This window comes from Pelophylax lessonae, assembly GCF_965119305.1.
Source record: "Pelophylax lessonae genome assembly, chromosome: 1".
In the NCBI taxonomy this organism is placed as follows: domain Eukaryota; kingdom Metazoa; phylum Chordata; class Amphibia; order Anura; family Ranidae; genus Pelophylax; species Pelophylax lessonae.
In genome coordinates this window covers 204,988,283-205,008,911 of record NC_138768.1, presented here as the reverse complement: position 1 = coordinate 205,008,911, position 20,629 = coordinate 204,988,283, and the positions used below count along the sequence as shown (strand labels likewise).

At 39.8% G+C, this 20,629-nt stretch overlaps 1 protein-coding gene across 1 annotated transcript in view; it reads left to right on the top strand.

The window, feature by feature from the left end:
* The window catches only part of FBN2 (fibrillin 2), a 303,194-nt gene extending 295,301 nt beyond the window's left edge, over positions 1–7,893 (top strand). Inside the window, exons 61-65 of the mRNA XM_082258653.1 lie at positions 1,919–2,044; positions 2,298–2,417; positions 3,941–4,169; positions 6,509–6,680; positions 7,080–7,893. Coding sequence (XP_082114779.1) covers positions 1,919–2,044; positions 2,298–2,417; positions 3,941–4,169; positions 6,509–6,680; positions 7,080–7,451 — 1,019 coding nt within the window. The 3' untranslated portion in view covers positions 7,452–7,893. The remainder of the gene's footprint in view (positions 1–1,918; positions 2,045–2,297; positions 2,418–3,940; positions 4,170–6,508; positions 6,681–7,079) is intronic.
* The last annotated feature ends 12,736 nt before the right edge of the window (positions 7,894–20,629 follow it).

The following is a 20,629-nucleotide window of genomic DNA, read 5'->3' as shown; positions in this document are numbered from 1 at the left end:
TGACCTGAGATTAGGAGCACTCTGAGGCTAGGAGCACTAATCTCAGCTTGTTACCTGTACAAAAGACATGTGTCCACAGAAGCAATGAATCAGATTCCAATCTCTCCACCATGGCCAAGACCAAAGAGCTGTCCAAGGATGTCATAGACAAGATTTAGACCTACACAAGGCTGGAATGAGCTACAAGACCATCGCCAAACAGCTTGGTGAGAGGGTAACAACAGTTGGTGCAATTATTCGCAAATGGAAGAAACACAAAATAACTGTCAATCTCCCATGGTCTGGGGCTCCATGCAAGATCTCACCTCGTGGAGTTTCAATGATCATGGGAGCAGTATGGGATCAGCCTAGAACTACAAGGGAGAATCATGTCAATGATCTCAAGGCAGCTGGGACCATGGTCAGCAAGGAAACAAATGGTAACACATTATACCGCGAAGGACTGATATCCTGCAGCCCCCGCAAGATCCCCCTGCTCAAGAAAGCACATGTCCAGGCCCGTCTGAAGTTTGTTAATGAAATCTGAATGATGCAGAAGAGAACTGGGTGAAAGTGTTGTGGGCAGATGAGACCAAAATTGAGCTCTTTGGCATCAACTCAACTCATCGTGTTGGTAGGAGGAGGAATGCTGCCTATTACCCCAAGAACACCATCCCCACCGACAAACATGGAGGTGGAAACATTATGCTTTGGAGGTGTTTTTCTGCTAAGGGGACAGGACAACTTCACCGCATCAAAGGGACGATGGACAGGGACATGCACCATCAATTCTTGGGTGAGAACCTCCTTCTTCCAGCCAGGGCATTGAAAATGGGTCGTGGATGGGTATTCAAGCATGACAATGACCCAAAACACATGGCCAAGGCAACAAAGGAGTGTCTCAAGTAGAAGCACATTAAAACCCTGAAGTGGGCTAGCCCGTCTTCAGACCTTAATCCCATAGAAAATATGTCAAGTATCAAGTACTAAACATGCTTATTTCACTCATTAAAATGCAAATCAATTTATAACTTTTTGGAAATGCGTTTTTTTTTTTTATTATTCTGTCTCTTACTGTTATAATAAACCTAACATTAAAATTATGGACTGATCATTTCTCTGTCAGCAGGCAAACATAAAAAATTAGCAGGGGATCAAATACTTTTTTTCCTCACTGTACATACTGGATATTAATATTTATAGTAAAGTTGACCAGGTAATATCTGATTGCCTCTCAGAAGGGTCAGGAAGAAATTTTTTCCACTTCTGAAGCAAACTGGATCATGCTTTGCTTGGTTATTTATTTATTTTTTTTCGTTTTGCTTTCTCTGGATCAACTGTGGGCATAGGATTGTAAAAAAAAAAATGTTTTTCCTTTCTTTTCCCTTTAATTGGTTAATCTAGATGGACTTGTTTCTTTTTTTTTCCAACCATACTAACTATGTAACTACTGTATGTTACTCAATATGGCTGTGACCTGATTTAATGGGTGCACGGGGTTTGGGGCCTCTTATTGTGACACCGTCTTTACATTTCAGACAGTCTTTATATATTGCAGATACTTATATAGCACCAACAATTTACACAGTGCTTTACACATATATTGTACATTCACATCAGTCCCTGCCTTCAAGGAACTTATAATCTAAGGTCTCTAACTCACATTCATACATAAACATACTAGGGCCAATTTAGACAATAGTCAATTAACCTACCAGCATATTCAAATTCTGTCAATCAGGCGAGGCCATACACTGACCTAAATTCAGCCAGTCCCTACTGGACCATTATGCCATGTGATAGATTCATTCAGGAAAAAAATGCCACTTTAACTAAAACCCTTCTTTTCTATGTATTCATTTTTTTTTGTCAAACACTTTAGATTTAATTCAGTTCCTGTATGAGCATATGCTTTATATATATTGCATTTCTTTTCTAGATAATAATGAATGTACACAGCCCAATGTATGTGGTTCTACAGGAGAATGCCAAAATTCACCTGGCAGCTTCGCATGTCAGTGCCAAAGAGGATTTTCTTTGGATTCAACGGGCTTAAACTGTGATGGTATGTTCCCCATAAAGAATACCTTAGCCTTCCTTAGTAATGCCCTACCTTGTCCTGTCTTGCCTCATTCTCAATCCCGCTATGGTTTTCTCTCCTTCCTTAGCCATGTCTATCTTTCTTTCTTGTTAATAAGGTTATAGGTAAATAAAGTAATATGAAACTGGGATAGTACACCAAACAGAAATTTTGAGCTAGATGCAGCCTTGAGGTAAATAAGTGACATCATTCCCTTTATTGTCCCTTATTTTCATAGATGTTGATGAATGTGATGGAAATCATAGGTGCCAACATGGATGCCAAAATATTGTTGGTAGCTATCGATGTAGCTGCCCACAGGGTTACGTTCAGCACTACCAATGGAACCAGTGTGTTGGTAAGAAATTAGCATATTTGAATATGTGACTGTTGTATATGCATACAGTTGATAAAGTGCTTGAATAACCAGTAAATAGTGATACAGATGCATTATCATTGAAAAATACATACAGTAGGACTAGTGCACTCTACCTTATAAAATTGTCTATTATATCTACTAAAAGTCATATACCATATTAATTGATAGGCAGATACATATCTCATAGCATGGATATAAAGATCATTTATTTCAGAATGCCTGTTTCAGATCATTTATGTATTGAAATATACAAACTCACCCAAGCATTTAGTGCACCAGAAGCTGTCAATTCCAAGGTCCCATTTTTTTCTACAAATCAAATGAAGATTGTAATGTTAATGGACTTATTGGGTCACCTGGTGCTAGACAAGAGTTTCTTAAACCCAGGTTTTGGAAGAAAACTGGGATACTATAGTTCTAGACACATTAGAAGGACTGCCTTTAAATACCTAGCTGCCCTAGGCATTATTAACACTGCTCTGCTTTTATCATGTAATTTATTTTAGTAAAAACTAAGCCTATTGGGGGAAGCATGCTGTCTGCCTTATATTAACAACTACTTTTGAATTATACAGACCAACAAGAGAAAGACAAGATGGTTTCATGTTTCCAGAGCTATTGTTAATCTACTAGCCAGTATCCCCTGATCCCATTCACCTACAGTTCTCTTGCTGATTTTAGCAACACATAGTTTGAGGTTAGGTGCTGCTATCTTTCCCTGCTTACCCAGGCACTGGCCCATGAGTGTCTTTTGCAGTAAATACAACCTTGGGCAGTAGCCTAACCACCATCCAGTGTGCAGAAAATCCCTAACTAGATGAAGTTTGTGCTTTTGCCAAATTTGTTAGTGTCCACACTAATGTCATAATGTTAAATTTAGTTAATTATTTAATTATCAAATTTTTTTGAATAATGTATCCCCTCATGTCCTCGCACAGAGCAGTGAATACAGCTCCCAGTTCCATGCAGCTTTGTGCTATGGAGTAAACCTTTTAAGCATTTGACACATTTGATATGTTACCCCCTGGGCTCAGTGGCTTCATCCTTTTAACAACACATAACCGCTGTGTCCAGTAGGGAGCTTGGGGTTGGAAAATGGAAGAACAGTTTGTTGTGGTGGACATAAAGAGTGACTCATCAAAGAGGTGTATGGTTGCTGCAGTGCTGGAATGGAGTGATGGTAGGAAACACAAGCTGCCAGAGTGTATAAAAGCTCTTCTATTGCAGGGACTTTTTTCCTGTTTTTTTTTTGTTTTTCACCCTAACAGGGAAGAGGATGAAGGATTTTATAAAGAAAATGCCTGCCTACGCCATGCTTATGTATTTAAAATGCTGGCCAGTGCTGCTTTTTAATTGCTTTATAGACAACTATGACCTGGGTCATTGGTGATCAACACCAGACCCAGTTTTCCATATTCAGTGTGAACACAAACCACATCATACACTGAAGCTTTAAAATGAAGATTCTCATAAATGTCCTCCTCATATTTTTTTTTTTGCAGATGAAAATGAATGTACCGCACAAAACACATGTGGTTCTGCTTCATGTTACAACACACTTGGCAGCTACAAATGTGGTTGTCCACCTGGATTTGCTTTTGACCAGTTTTCAGCTTCCTGTCAGGATGTGAATGAATGTACATCAAAGAATCCTTGTAATTATGGCTGCTCCAACACTGATGGTGGCTACGTTTGTGGATGCCCCCCTGGATACTACCGAGCCGGCCAAGGGTAAGGACTTATGCAATGGCTTATGGCTTCAGAAATGTTCTTCACCTCAACCTTAGGAACAATAAATCTAGGCAACCCTAGTAAGATTGGATTGAGCCTGATCCACTGTTGTTTTGCTTGGCGAATATCCGTGATTGTTAACCAACAGAAGCAACAGCAGCATACACTCTAATTTAAGAAAAACCTGATTATTTCCAAAAGATAAATATTTACTGGCAAAAAAAAAAAAGTTTCCTCTAGCCCAGAGTAGTGAAAGCAGATGTGCTTGGAGGAAGAAGTCTATAAATAGAGGGAATTGTGACATGAAGGATAAGTGCCTAATGAGCAGCTGAAAAGTGGTAGGATTATATTTACTGCTCTATAACAATTGTGGGTTTTATGGTATTATAACATATATTTAAAATGAACCATCAGAATAAAGTAAAATTCAATGTATGTTTGGAATTTTAAAGCTTTCATTAAATGTACCTGCCTGTCTAGGTGGCTCTTTTGATTATAACTAAATTAAGGTAATATATAATCAAACAACTCTGCACTAACTCTGCACTATCTTCAAACAATATACAATTCCCAAATGCTGCAGCTCACCAATTAATCCTAAAATGATCCCTATAAAATATTTACGCCAGTATGTACTGTATATATAAACCGGTATAAATCAGTGCAACAATCCCAAATCTTAGTTCAAGTTAACATTAATTAAGTAGTGAATGGCAAATTGTTCAGGCCGAGCATTGGTTCGGCCTCAAACAGTGCCCATTCGAGTATTTGCCTAACAACCCAATTTGTGGGGTGCTTGGCGGGATGTTCGCCCAATGAGTGCCCCACAATGCACTGTGCGCTGCACAGGGCATTCTAAGCCCTAATTGGCTGAAGCAATGCACCTGACTGATAGTCAGGTACAAGGCTTTGCCCAATCAGGGTACAGTGAATAGCTGGTTGTTAAGGAGCGGGCAGAAAGCCAGCCACCCACTGGCCTTCCAGGCTGCATGCTTAGATAAGGGTCTGGTATGGATTTTGGGGAAGAAGCCATTATTTTTTACATGTTGGTATGGGGTTCCCCTAACATTCCTACCAGACCCAGAGGGCCTGGTACGGATTGGGGGGACCCCCATGCCATTTTTTTTTCACATTTTTGTATTGCTGGCAATGTTTTTTTTTTTTTTTTCAAGAAAACTTGCAGCTGAGAAAATCAATTTCAATGTCAGTTTTTCTGCAGCAGGTTCTATAAATGGTACAGATGCACCACTTTACAGGCAGGCTAGGGGAATCTCAGGCCCCAAAGCAACCCCCCATGTTGAGGGCATGTGGCCTGGTATGGTTCAGGAGGGAAGGGGGGTGTTCGCTTGTCCCACACCATTCCTTGCCTGCCATGCTGCATGCTGCTTGCTCGGATAAGCGTCTGGTATGGATTTTGGGGTGAGGCCCACTCCATTCTTTTTTGCAGTTTTTTTTACATTTATGTATTGCCGTTTTTTTTTTTTTTTTCAAGAAAGCTTGCAGCTGGGAAAATCTATTTAAATATCATTGTTTATATATATATATATATATATATATATATATATATATATATATATATATATATATATCTATGTATCAGTGTTGCTGCAGCATATTCTGTACAGGGTACAGATGCACTACTTTGCAGGCAGACTAAGGGGACCCCCCAGGCACTATATTAAAAGGATTTGTATTTATTCACTTTACGCATAATTAAAAATCACTGCTCATTTAAAAACAATCTTTTTTTTATATATTTTTTTCATTGATACATGTCTCCCAGGGCAGTACCCAGGCCCCATACCCTTTTTATGGTCAATAACTTGCATATAAGCCTTCAAAATGGGGACTTTTGATTTTTCAAGTTTGAGTCCCATAGACTTTATTGAGTTTGTGGTTCTGTTTCGAAATGGGGGGGGGGGTGTTTAGCCCATCACTAGAATTAGGCATAAACACAACTTATTACCTCAAAGCAGCCTTAATTATCCCCACTATAGTATTATATTTACAATTATGTCAAAATGTCCATAGACATATCCTTTTTTCTTTAGATTTCCAAATATGTAAATCTTCAGACACCAAAAAGTGTCCACCACCTGTGTTAATTTTAAATTGTCAAAAATGTTAAATGAAATCAATGGCATTTTTAAAATTAATGTAGTATTACAAGTATATGTAAATCATACCAGATACCTGTTGTAGAATACCTGTTGTAGTTGGAAAGTAAACAAACTATAGCATTTGGCTCTGTTTCGCTCCAAAGTCCAATCACATGCCATAAATATTTTTATGCATGTAATAGAGCAATGTAAAAATAAACTGATGTTCTATTTTTGCAGGCACTGTGTGTCCAGCATTGGATTCAACAGAGGCCAGTATCTATCTACTGCTAGAGATGAAAGTGAAGAGAATGCTCTTTCCCCAGAAGCATGCTATGAATGTAAGATCAATGGCTACCCAAAGAAATCTGGAAGAGCCAAGAGAAGTTCCAATGATACACAACCTCTAATGGTAAGATACTCATCCAATATCTACTGGCACACATTTTTTGTGGTATAAATCTCAACTTCATTGGGGTTTTTAATTCCCTGTATGTAGAAATGTTTCGCAGTGATCTGCAGGTTATAAATATAATATAGTCTACAGGGATAAAATGTGAAAATAACACAGAGCCTTTGCTCTAATGTGACAAGGTGATCAAAGTAATGCTACAAATCGGCACACTAGTGTAGAGATAGTATTTGTGACTTAGGCTATTATTATTAGCCAAAAAAGGGTACACAGTTTGCAATGGGTCCAATTAAAGTAAAATGTATTAAAATAAAAGTCAAGGTCTCTTTAGATAAGACACCTAGTTATACTGTTTGCACATTTCTTGCCCACTTATATTATTATAATTCACTTACACAGGATGAAAAGATAAGTCTGAAGAGTCTGGATATAGAAGAGCAATTGAAGATTAAGATAAACATCTCTGAACTCAGTACAAAGAACCACATCCTGGAAATTGTTCCGGCAATCCAACCCCTTACCAACCACGTACGCTATGTTATATCTCAAGGCAATAACACCATCTTCCGTATAAACCAAAGGGATGGACTTAGTTACCTCCATGCAACTCATAAGAATATCCAGCCAGGAACTTACACACTGGGTATAATCAGCATCCCTCTGTATAAGAAAAGTGACTTTACTAAACTGGAAGAGAAACACGAAGACAACTACCTCCTAGGAGAGCTGGGGGAGACTCTCAGAATGAGACTACAGATAGACATCTCTTAAACTAAAGGGCACATTTAAACTCAGAGAAGAACAACCACATTTGGTCCTTTATTTATCCAACTGAGCATGTGTTCATATTGAAAGCTTTAAGGAGGAAGTGACTGATTGTAATGGACCACTCTCTTTTTTTGTCTCACCCCTGCACAGTGACTGTTTCAGGAAAAATAATGTAGAAGTGGTAATGTTTTACATTTCTTTTTGTTTTATGAAAATGCCAGCTTTGGTTATAGTAATTTAAATATATTGTAGCCTCAAATAATGAAAGTGCACAGCTGTGAAGAAATTATACATACAGATAAATCCCAAGTAATTGTGTTAGTTGTTTATGTAATAATTGTTTTTACAAACAATTCACATTGATAAATTAATTAACATATTAATACACAACTCTTCACAAAATGTATTAATTGCTACAGCAGCTTTTGGGTGCACTCACAGACACTCAGCCTACACGCTTATGTTTTTGTACTAGCACTGAGCTGCATGCAGGCAGCCTACATAAGTGAATAAATACACATTAGCTGTATGGACTTACTGTATGGACTAGCACACCAGGTACACTGCCTCTGAAGCACACCCTGTATGTCCAAAGCCATGCACCTGTCAGTGCTTACTGGTCAAACTCGGCTGTGCAGGCCATAAAGCTGATGCATATCCATTGACTTATATAGGCTGCCGGCATGCAGCTTAGCGCTAGTACAAGTAAGATAAACCAACTGCTGTACACACTTTACAGGGCTGAGCCTCCATATGAACGAGCCTTTAAACTTTTACAGCTGTAATGGTCTCTGTCTGAAATTAAGCCCACTATATGAGTTTTGTATACAAGTAGCAGTTCACACAGTGTAGTTTGATCCAATAAAGGACACGCCGACATTTGTGAATGCTGAATAAATATAAAAATTTTACAAAGATGCTGACAATTGTTTCAAAGCAGGCTAAATAACAGAAGTAACAACCAAATGTAAACTTAAGAAAAATGTGTAGCACCAAAAGTAAATGAACAGCAATGAAATGTGAATACTTTTAAATGTTTTAAATGGACAGCACATTAAAATAAAGTCCAAAAAGTGCTAAAGTGAAAAAAAACATATATATATATAAGTCCAATCTTGAATGAAAATAAACAATAAAAAACCATAGTGAAAAATATAGATTTAAATGCATAGTCCCATGTAAGGATCAGCAATATAAACCTATTGGTGAAAGTACAAAGTTCAGTGCAAAGATGTGCACAAAAAATAGATGGTGACTTGAAACGTGAAGAAGTGATCCAGTACAGTGCTCCAGAATCATCCACTACACCCCTGTAAAATTAACACTCACTGGAAAAGCAAACACGCATTCAGTGTAGATCTGCCATCTGTTGTGGGAAAGGCTGTACAGCACCATCCAGATGTAGCTGTGGTAAATAAAGCTCACCGGGAGCCAGATAAAGCCTCCATAGTGTAGTATTTATTGGATTTGTATAATAAAAGCCAAAAGAAAATGAATTATAAAACCATATGACAATGGGTGCCACTCCCGACCCAGAATCGGACGTTGGCCTGATGTCAGCACTAGTTTCTCCTCCCCGACGTGTTTCGTCCAATGGGATGTTATCGGTTATTGTTTTTTTTTTTTTTTTTAAAAAACCACAAGTAGCCTAATGTAATGTTATTTAAATATTTATAACATTTAAAGTTTGACACAGAGCACAGCTTAGCTTACAGTGTATGTATAGCCAAAACTTTGTTTTTAGTTTTCAGCAAAGCAGGTTAAAGTGGTTGTAAAGGCAGAAGTTTTTTTTTATCTAATTCATTTGGAAATGTGTGCAGGAGCCCCCCTAATACTTAACTGAGGTCCATCTAGATCCAGCAATGTTGCATGAGAGACTCAGCTTTCCTGGACTCCCCTCCTCATTGGCTTAGACAGCAGCACAGCACCATTGGCTCCCGCTGCTGTCAATCAAAGTCAGTGAGCCAATGAGGAAAGAAAGAGGGCAGGGTTGGACTGCGGCTCCATGTCTGAATGGACACAGGGAGTTGCGGCTCGGCTCGAGTGCCCCTGTAGCAAGCTGCTTGCTATGGGGGCACTCTACAGGATGGAGGGGCCAGGAGCACTGAATTGGGATCCAAGACGAGGAGGATCTAGGTTGCTCTGTTCAAAACCACTGCACAGAGTAGGTAAGTATGACACGGTTGGTATTTTTAACTAAAAAAAAACAAGGCTTCAGTATCACTTTAAGGTGGAACTCCAGGGACCGACATTTTTATAAATTCCTAAATGTAAAAAAGTTACCTCTGGACAAGTGTGTTAACTGTACAGGCTTTTTCTATTCATTGTGCAATTCATTAAATTGTGAACCATCCACAGAATGCAATTTGTTCTGTGAATGAACAAGGGGAGAAGAGGGACAAATGACACAATCACTTCCCTGTGCACCAGTGGAAGCTTCCATAACCACAGAGCCGGAAGGAAAGTGCTAGTTCAGCAGGTTTTTAAATGGGAGGAAGTCTCTCTAAAGTGAACATAATTCCTATCTCAGAGAGTTAGCGTAAGAATAGGTATCTCTTTTGGAGCGTTTTCTTATACTTCTTGCTTTGTTGACAACTCAAAAACTTGAATTTCTTCTCACTCTCTGTCTTGGTGACAGCAGTCATTAGGACATTAGAGTGGTAAACTCCCCGAGGAGACAGCAATAAAGACTTAACAAGGGGGTCTAACCTTTCCATATTTTATCCGAAGCGAAAAAAAAGTTCTTTACATGCACTTTTAAATAGGAGTGCTCATAACTATTTACACTGGGCATTAGTGTCAGTATAGTATTTTAGGACCCTAAATGTCAGCTTGCCATTGTCTTGGGGTGAATCGTGTTAAATAAAAAAATCTGAATACCCCAAATGCACACAGTTTGTCCACTAATGGATTAACATAGTTTTAAGTCTATACATTTACTGTTAAGCCATTTTTTGTGTCCCAAATCAAAGATTGTATACTTAGGGTGTAACATCATTTTAAGTCTATCCATTAATTTTACAAAAACTTTAACATGACCAATACCCTGGCACTGAAACATGTAACACAGCAGGTTGCTAAAATTTAATGCATATATTATTAATGATGCTTGATATGAAACACATCAATGAAATACTTATGCCACAGTAACTTGGGATATATTGTATATATTTTTTAGAAACAGCTTTGAAGCTCACCAAAAAAGTTAATTACCATTGCAAATTATTGTTATAAGCTATCTGAGTATTTCTATAAAATCTGGCTCGGATTTCTGTAACATAAATTTATTAAATGTATTAATAAGGTAAAAAAAGATGCCTGGGTAAACCCTGATTTGAAGTATTATACCAAACCAATCAAAAGTATGGCTTTATCATCTACCACATTCATCAATATTTGTTTTGCAGTTTGTAAGTATTTGGAGGTATTTTGCTATAGTGCCCAGTAAACTGTAAATGTGTATTTATTTGCTACAGTAATATATGACATGCATTATGAAAATTAATTTAAATGAGCATAGAGCCTTGTTTGTTTGTTATTTTACTTTGTGGTAATTGAGCCATTTTGTTTTATTGATTTGTGAATAGATAAGCTCTGAACTGCTGTGGTTCCTTTAAATTCAGACAAATTCATCTTAATGGGAATACATTAGTCAAGTTGTGTTCACATTTAAAGACCCTATAGTCTGAACAAAAGTAACAAAAATATGCCATGAGTAATGTCAAAGGGAGCTAAGAGCCAGATGTAGCTCACAAGCTGCTGGTTGGGGACCACTGCTGTTTACTGATTCTATTTTTTCATTTTGCCCTTTCAACTATTTGATATAGATATTTTCCGATCAGTTGGAGGAGTTCAGGTGCTCATTTAATGGAAGTTCATAACATCAAACACTGGACCTTTTCATTAGCTTTATAATAGATAATTGACGTGAATTATGCTCTTCATCTGCTGTAGCAAAATACCGTGAATGCTTCATGTTTTCTGTGGCATACCATTTTTCAAAGTACTGTATTTTTCTCCCATGTGCCTTGTAATATACTATTGAAAATGGTGCTTTGTAAATGATTTACTGTAGGCAGCTCCATTATCAGGTTATGCTTCATAACCATCCAGAAGGTCAGTAAATAGTGTAATCACTATTGGCTGTAATATTTGACATAGACAGTAAATCATATCTTCCAACAGGTCAGTTTAAAATTGAGACGTTGTATAGCCCCATCTTCATCTGCCCATACACTTTCCATACACAATCACTTGGGATAAACCATACCCGTCAACAAACCCCGTCTTCACAACAAGTGTCTGTTATTTTGGTTACTTACCATAAGCCTAGATCACAATTACATATTATTCAAATTTAATTAATTCGTAAAAAAGGTGTTCTAAAAATGTTTCCTTACACAATTGGTTCCAAAGACTAGTCTTCCAGAACAAAGTGAAAAAGAAGCAAAAAAACATACCACAGAACCAATTTAGAATATACCAAATATTACTTTAAAGAACAAAAGTCAAATCTTTGTTCAAGTTTAACAAGGGCAAATCTGTTGGTTTGTTTTACAATTCCATGTGTACCTGGTTGACATCTGTTTTCTTACAATAAAATATATTTTTGGGGTAAATTAGTGTGTTTTTTATGTATGCACTGCAAGCATAATTCTTCTGTATATCCTAAACATCCTTACATTCTAGCTGAATTGTCAAATTATGGTTTTAATGGTATTAAGTGTCAAACAGAGAGACGTTGCCAAGCAAAGGTGATTGGCACTAAGTTATATCTGCCCTCTTTACTACCTGCCACTAAAGCAATGTCATATATCATCCATTGTGTGGGGGTGGGTGTGTGTGGGGTGTTTGTGAGGTGTTTAGGCAATTTATAGTCATTGATTGGGTTTTTAGGAGGAAGCGAGACTCTAGATCAAAAAATGAAGCCAAATACCATACTAACAAAAACAATGGTTTTACAGAGTTAGCTTGTAAATAGGTGTCCAACAAATGGCTTGATAATATTTTATTTTTGCCTATCAATTCATTACCATTTATGTTATACCAGAATTGTGTACTGAGTTTTTGCATACAAAAGGGTGTGTGATTTGTAGATTATCTTCCATGCTTAGCAGTTTCATGAGTATACCACTGAATAGGCAATTTGCTCTGTTTAATTTCTGTGTCTGCCAAGCACACTATTCAAGGAAATAGATCATAATGGATGTTTATACTATAAACACTGTGGAATCCTTTACTCATAGGATATTTTCACATACAACTGTTAAATCAGTTTACAATATTTCCTGTAGAGCATATGGAGAACATAGCTAGCAGTTATTTGTACATCAGAAAATAAAATCAAGATGTTATCCATTTTTATAGTCTCTGTTAGTGGATGAACAATTTTAGGCAGTGGCTCAAATGACTTCAATATTCTGTTTGAAAGCAAGTTTTTAAAGGAGTACCTCAGTTTATGAGCACATCATTCTTTTTCTCATTGTAAGCTAAATCAGTACCTACAATAATGCAAATATACTGTATAAACAATAACTGAGAATAACTATATAATTAAAAGCATAGATGAAGAATCGCTGCAAAACAAATGTGAAATGGCTGCTCTGCTATCTGGAAACCACAGACACACAGGAGACAGTCTCCACCATGGCTCCTCCTTTCTGGGATCAGGTTGGTCATCAGAGGGGCTCCTGCTACCATCATAAAATGCAGCAAAGAGGTTGTTATCCAGCACCTCTTCTCATAATGCCACATTTTGTACTTCCCCTGGGATGATGGCAGTAGATTGGCCATTTTACCCATGTATCAGGAATCTCACCTCACCCAGATACAACACCTGGGGTTTGAGAGGGGTTAAACGTCGACCTTGAAGCAGTTCCATTTCCCTCTCACTACCAGCACCCAAAGTCTCCTTGTCTCCTTCCTTGGCCTTCTGCTGCTTCTGCCTCATACAGATGGATGCAGTAGGCAAATGTTCCTTCTGGCTCTGAAACAACAAGCAAGTCCTCCTCTTTCTCTTGCAGCTGTTTCTCCAGTTCCTGGTCTATCAGGTAATACAGTGTGTGCTCAAAGGGAATCATGAGAGGTACTGTATCACTAATCCTTGCCTCATTGCTTTATTGTATTTTGTTTTGCCTTCCTCTGGATCAACTGTGGGTATAGGATTGCATATATATATATATATATATATATATATATATATATATATATATGTATAGGATTGTATGTATATATATGTATATATATATATATATATATATATATATATATGTATACAGTATGTATGTGTGTGTGTACAGTATGTATATGTGTTTATGTATTTGTATATATATATATATATATATATATATATATATATATAGTATCTCACAAAAGTGAGTACACCGATCACATTTTTGTAAATATCTTATTAAATCTTTTCATGTTTTAGCAAACGCAACGTGGCATGGCGGCCATGTTCAAACACTTGATAGACATAGTATATATAACAAATGGGAACAAGTCATTCATTACTTTGCCTCTGAGGAAGCCGGCCTACGCCCGGCGATACCGGTGAGGTGTACAAACCATTAACCCCTCTTGCCACCCCCTTTGGTGATGGAATTATGGATTATGGACTTTTGGGACTCACATTCATCTGCATGACAACTGATGGCTTTGATGCTTTCTATGGCCTTACTAGATGGATGAGTATGCCCTCATTTATCTAATCAATCAATGTAAGTCAATTTATCTGAGTGACCTGAGGGTCCTTTCCTTGTTTGTTTGGAAGATACACAATGGATTAATATGCCTGTGATGTGTGAGGGAAGCTTTTTGTTCACACAGCTCACCTAAACCTTCATATCAGATGTTTTTCTGGTTTCATTTGTGACATTGTCCCTTGGTGAACGGTATGCCTCCTCTGGACCACATACAGATCCTTCCTTTACAACGGAACCAACCAAGGTCACTATCTTTATCCTTCAACAACAATTTACCAGTGGAAAAGGAGACTTTTCAATACATCTATGGATTAGTCCATCAGTTTGTCCCTTATCTTTTAAGTTCCTCCCCCTTTTTTTAGTATGGGGATCCCATCACCAATTTATTGAACATTCTACCATTTTCCTGTGTTTTTTCACATTTATTTGGATTTGTGGAGTGCTAGGGGTGGTTGTGTGCATGTTTTCAGGTGTGTGTGATGTGATTTTGGTACCATTTTAAGGATTTGCTATCTTGTACAGACTCTTAGTTCTGTATTTTTTTCTGATTTGTGATTATTAAAAAATGTATATTTTTTGTAGCCCGGTGAGTATTGGTTATATTCACTATATTTGTATTGACTGGGTGGTTTAGTAATAAATCAGGTTTTTTATTTCAGTGTTTCCATCTTTTCATGTGACAACATTGAAGAAATGACACTTTGCTACAATGTAAAGTAGTGAGTGTACAGCTTGTGTAACAGTGTAAATTTGCTGTCCCCTCAAACTCAACACACAGCCATTAATTTCTAAACCGCTGGCCACAAAAGTGAGTACACCCCTAAGTGAAAATGTCCAAATTGGGCCCAATGAGACATTTTCCCTCCCCGATGTCATGTGACTCGTTAGTGTTACAATGTCTCATGGTATGAATGGGGAGCAGGTGTGTTAAATTTGGTGTTATCGCTCTCACTCTCTCATACTGGTCACTGGAAGCTCAACATGACCCCTCAAGGCAAAGAACTCGCTGAGGATCTGAAAAAAATAATTGTTGCTCCACATAAAAATGGCCTAGGCCAGTGATGGCGAACCTTGGCACCCCAGATATTTTGGAACTATATTTCCCATGATGCTCAACTACACTACAGGGTGCATGAGCATCATGGGAAATGTAGTCTCAAAACATCTGGGGTGCCAAGGTTCGCCATCACTGGCCTAGGCTATAACAAGATTGCCAAGACCCTGAAACTGAGCTGTAGCACGGTGGCCAAGACCATACAGTTGTTTAACAGGACAGGTTCCACTCAGAACAGGCCTTGCCATGGTCGACCAAAGAAGTTAAGTGCACGTGCATAGCATCATATCCAGAGGTTGTCTTTGGGAAATAGACGCATGAGTGCTGCCAGCATTGCTGGAGAGGGTGAAGGGGTAGGGGGTCAACCTGTCAGTGCTCAGACCATACACCACACACTACATCAAATTGATCTGCATGTCCTCCAGAAGGAAGCCCCTTCTAAATATGATGTACAAGAAAGCCCACAAACAGTTTGCCCAAGACAAGCAGAGTAAGGACATGGATTACTGGAACCATGTTCTGTGGTCTGATGAGACCAAGATAAACGTATTTGGCTCAGATGGTGGCATGCGTGTGTGGCGGCAATTTTCTCTTTTTTTCTCTTTTTGCTTGTCTCACATGTGACAGATGTTAAAGGGTCTGGAGAAGCGGAGGAGAATGTTATGCTGCCTGTAACATCGTTCAGCATGACCGGTTGGGTGATAAGTCAGTGATGGTCTGGGAAAGCATATCCATGGAGGAACGCACAGACCTCTACAGGCTAGACAATGGCACCCTGACTGCCATTAGGTTTCGGGATAAAGTGTTTGGACCCATTGTCAGACCCTATGCTGGTGCAGTTGGTCCTGGGTTTCTCCTAGTGCCTGACAATGCCTGGACTCATGTGGCGAGAGTATGCAGCCAATTCCTAGAGGAGGAAGGAATTGATACCACTGCATGACCCCCAGGCTTGTCTGACCTAAATCCAATAGAACACCTCTGGGACATTATGTTTTAGTTCATCTGATGCCGCCAGGTTGCACCTCAGTCTTTTCAGGAGCTCAGTGATGCCCTGGTCCAAATCTAGGAGGAAATACCCCAGGACACCATCTGTCTGCTCATTAGGAGCATGACAGGCATGCATACCAGCACATGGGAGCCACACAAGCTACTGAGTACCATTCTGAGTTGCTGCAATTGAATATCAGAAAAATGGACTAGCCTGCTGCATCATTTTTTCACTTTAATTTTGGGGGTGTCTTTGAATTCAGCCCTCTGTAGGTTGATCATTTTTATTTTCAACACATGATATGGTATCTTTTCATTCCTAACACATTACCCAGTCCATATCACTATAGATATCCAGCATGATATTTGTCCCCATTGAGATCAGATGTGTTTTTAAAGTGTTTCTTTAATTTTCTTGAACAATATATATATATTGTATTGTGTGTGTGTGTGTGTGTGTGTGTGTGTGTGTGTGTGTGTGTGTATAGTTCTGTTTGTTGAACTAGATAGACTTGTGTCTTTTTTCAGTCAGGCTAACTATGTAACTATGTAATTGCAGCTCCCTATTTTAGTAATCTCAGTAAAAAGGTGCCAAAACACGTCACACCAGAACTAATTGAGGCAGTGAAAAGAACCTCAGCTCCCTAAAACCTGCTCATTAATGACACTCTGTTGGTGCAGTCACTGCAGCAGGGCTGGCCCAAGACATTGCGCTGCCTGGGTCCAAGAAATAAATGCCCCCCAAATAAAAAAAAAAAATAACTCCCACCAAATTATCCATTATTTTATATCATAATAATTAAAACTAAATTGTAATTTATCAGGAAGTCAGTATTTGTACTAAACACTGAAGTGTGAACCTAGGTTAAGGGCCTGTTCATACCAGGATCACATGGAAAAACACACACCCTGGGGAGCCTTTTGACAGTCCATTCATTTGAATTGGCTGCAAAAAGTAACAGACTGCAAAAAAAGTAGTATTTGCACTACTTTTAAAAACACACTGCACCAAACTGCAAAGTACTGTGGTACCATGCGATTTTGTGCCTGTAAACAGACTGCATTTGCGATCTGCATTTGGGGTGCTATTAACAATACATTGGCACCCACATGCAGCTAATTGCAAGGGTAGTGTGTTCACCTGCTGCGTGGGAAACGTGCACAGTGTACCTTAGCTGCACTGACCATGTGCTGGTGGGAACTGGCCCTAAATCAACCAGGTAAAATCGAGACCCCCACCCCCAGACCCCCACACATGACATGAGCATGACATTTACAGTCAACTTTATGATTTCCAATCAATCCCCCATACAGCCCAGCGTTTGCCATGGCAACATGCAGTCTTCTCTCGGGAAGGAGGAGAGGACAGGGTGTCTGGACCGGGACTCATCTGTGACCTGCAGACAGTCTGGCTGGGTTGATCGCCTTCTGACTGGCCTAAGTGACTCTAATAACGTGGTGAAGCATGGGTGTTCCTGTTGTCTGTCCACTCCAGCAGTGTGCCCGGCGGGTGAGGTAACGGCTAGGTTCCAGTCACAGTGTTGTGGTGGCTGTGGCTCCACCTCCGTCCCTCACCTGCCCTCCCTGGAGCCTGTCTGTAGGCGGCCCGTGTGGGTGGCAATCCCAGATTAGCGAAGTGGTCCCTCATCTGGCTGGGAGGAGGGAGAGGTGCTGGCCAGGTGGATGAACAAGGTGGTTAATCTCTGGAGCCCTGGGGGGGGCTCTTCAATTAGGCAAAGTAGGTGGCCACAAGGCCCCTGTGAGCGCGAGGCCTAAGGCCACCACCTAATTTGACGAATTGAGGAGCCATCCCTCTTGAAGTTCCGCCTTGGGGACCAATGGACCCAGTGGGACCCATGGTAGGGCCAACCATGCACTGCAGCATAGCTAGCATTGAGATCAATTATGTGGGGATGTCACATATAAGGCACTTTGCAGGAAGGTGATGTTGGCAGTGCATTTGTACCTGGGGAGCCATAGATGGGTATGACTGCCTAAAGTGGCCACAAACCCTTCTGGCTTGATGAAGGAACTCCTGAAAGCCAGAATAATGAATGATGAACAACTTAAACACTAGGTTGAGGACATGTGCAAAGCAAGGTGCGAATATGATTTTTCCTGGCGAAAGGTGGCTAGCAGTTTATTCCCATGGTCACATATTACCTTGTCTGGCTAAAAATGGTATGGGGTCAGCCCATCCTGCATTCCTCCTAGGTTCCAGAAGATTCCCCCAGGACATAGCATTACCTTGGTCATGTGTACCCTGCCACTCACAGCGTGGTCCAAACACACAGATATATTATATTTCACATGGTGGTGGAGGGCAAGGAAGGCTTTCTGGGAAAAACTTGGTGGCCAGGTCATAAATTTGCAGAAGGAGCTGATTCCACAAGCAGAAATAAGAACAGCTGCAAAGCCAGCAGTTTTAGACAGTTATAAATAGATAAAAAAATTTCCGCGCTATTATGATAAATTAAAATGATAAATAGATATCAGCAGCCAACACAAAATCAACCAACAGTGACTCAAATTAACAATAAAACATAAAAGTGTAGCGCTAAAATTATTAATGATCACACAAATAAAAAATAGTGTCCAAATGACTGGAGAAAAATAATAATCACAATAATGTGTATAAACGAAAAAAGTAGGTATGGGAGTGTCCAAATGAATGAGTCCCAATACAGACGATGTGAGAATAAAATCATAAATCCACGTGCACAATATTCCAAGGAGTGGTTCAACCCGTGACACCAAGGGTATGTAAAGGAAGGGAACACCTCAGTGATGGAATATGTTAAGCAGCTTACCAGATTTCATTGGCTGCTCAACTTAATGAGTCAGCCTCTCCCAGCTTTTAATCACTGAAGGTCTGATGTTACATGAATGCCTCCTCTCAAGATGCGTACAAAGGATCAATATGGGATTGGCACTCCTCAGTATTTTTCATCAAACATAAATGAATATGTAAAGAGAAAAGAAAACGAGGCCCATAGCGTAATCCCGTTTAAAAAATAAATTCCACTTTATTAAAAAATATTACTCACAATTTATCATAAATAGACAGGCTTGTCAATGTCGCTAGAACAAGGGATGAAGGTGCGGCGTCCCGCGAACAGTCCCAAGTAGCAAGAATGGTGAAGGCCGGCTAAATTTCAGGGGGCGTGTGGACGTTGCATCTGGAGTCGCCAACGTTTCGTCTCAATAGACTTCGTCTGCAGTTTTAGACAGTTGCCATAAAAACGCTGGGCAGAGGGGTGATTTGGGGACATTTTTTTCTTCTGCTTCAGCAGCAGCAAGAGAGCCATTAGCCTTTGGAAGCATGTTACTGGAGATGAGAGGTTGGGTGTAGGAGAATTGGCTTAGCTTGACCCTCTTCAACATAACCTCTATGAACCTCTTCCTAGCTTGATGTGGCATATCTTAAGCCTCAGAAACACCTTGTGAGACTTCTATCCCTGTCATAAGAGGCCATGTTGTGGCTGATGCAGTAGGAGAATGTTATGGGTGGGGGAATGCAGAAAATGAGGGACAAGAAGGAGTTAGAGCCCTTTTCCTCTGACTTATCTCCTTGTCTGTGATGCAGATTTATGTGTTTTTTCATGCATGTGGTACCCAAATAGCTGGCACTACAGCTGTTACAATACAGGAAGAGGCTGCAGGACAAAACGGTGCTGTTGGCAGCAGATACAATAAAAAGGCCCTCACTGTGGACCAGCCCTGGGAATAGTAATAGCCAGCGCCAGATAGATTAGGATGGCCCCTTCCTACAGCGCTCTGCAAGCAGCCCCTGCCTCTTGGCAAAACCCTCACTTGCTGCAGTTCTGCCACTCCCCCAGAACATCCCTCCTCCCAAATCAGTGCCATTCCTGTATGGTCTCCCACCTCATCATCCCGCTTCATCCCTGGAACCCACTTCACTGTAAGCTTCAGCTACTGGAACATCACTGCCTCTTGCAGCTCTTTGCCTCATTTATCCTGACTGCTGTGTGGCTGAATCCTCCTCTCCCTCTATGGCCATGGTGCTATCTTCCTTATCCTCAATTTTAGAAAAGGAGGAATTCTTGAGCATTACCAAAATTAATCTCCTGCAGCAAGTCAGTGATTGTGCGACTAAGTTATGTTGTTGACTCCTTATAGCTGCCATAATGGGATTAGCAGAAGAAGAGGAGAAGGAGGAAGTGGGTGCATTGGCAGCACCTGCAGACAACTGGGCTGCTCTGTGCCCGAGGAGAGAGAAGAGGAAGACTTTATCAGGCACTCAACTACCCCTTGCACGTCTTATCGCTATATAGCATTGCCACTCTGAGATAGAAAAAGAAGACATGCCTTGCTTCTAGATTATGCTGCCTGACCACCACTATGTCCTGCAATAACCTGCTTGCCATCTACTACTCTGCCTCGGACTTTAGACCTGCCTGACCCTTTTTTTTTAA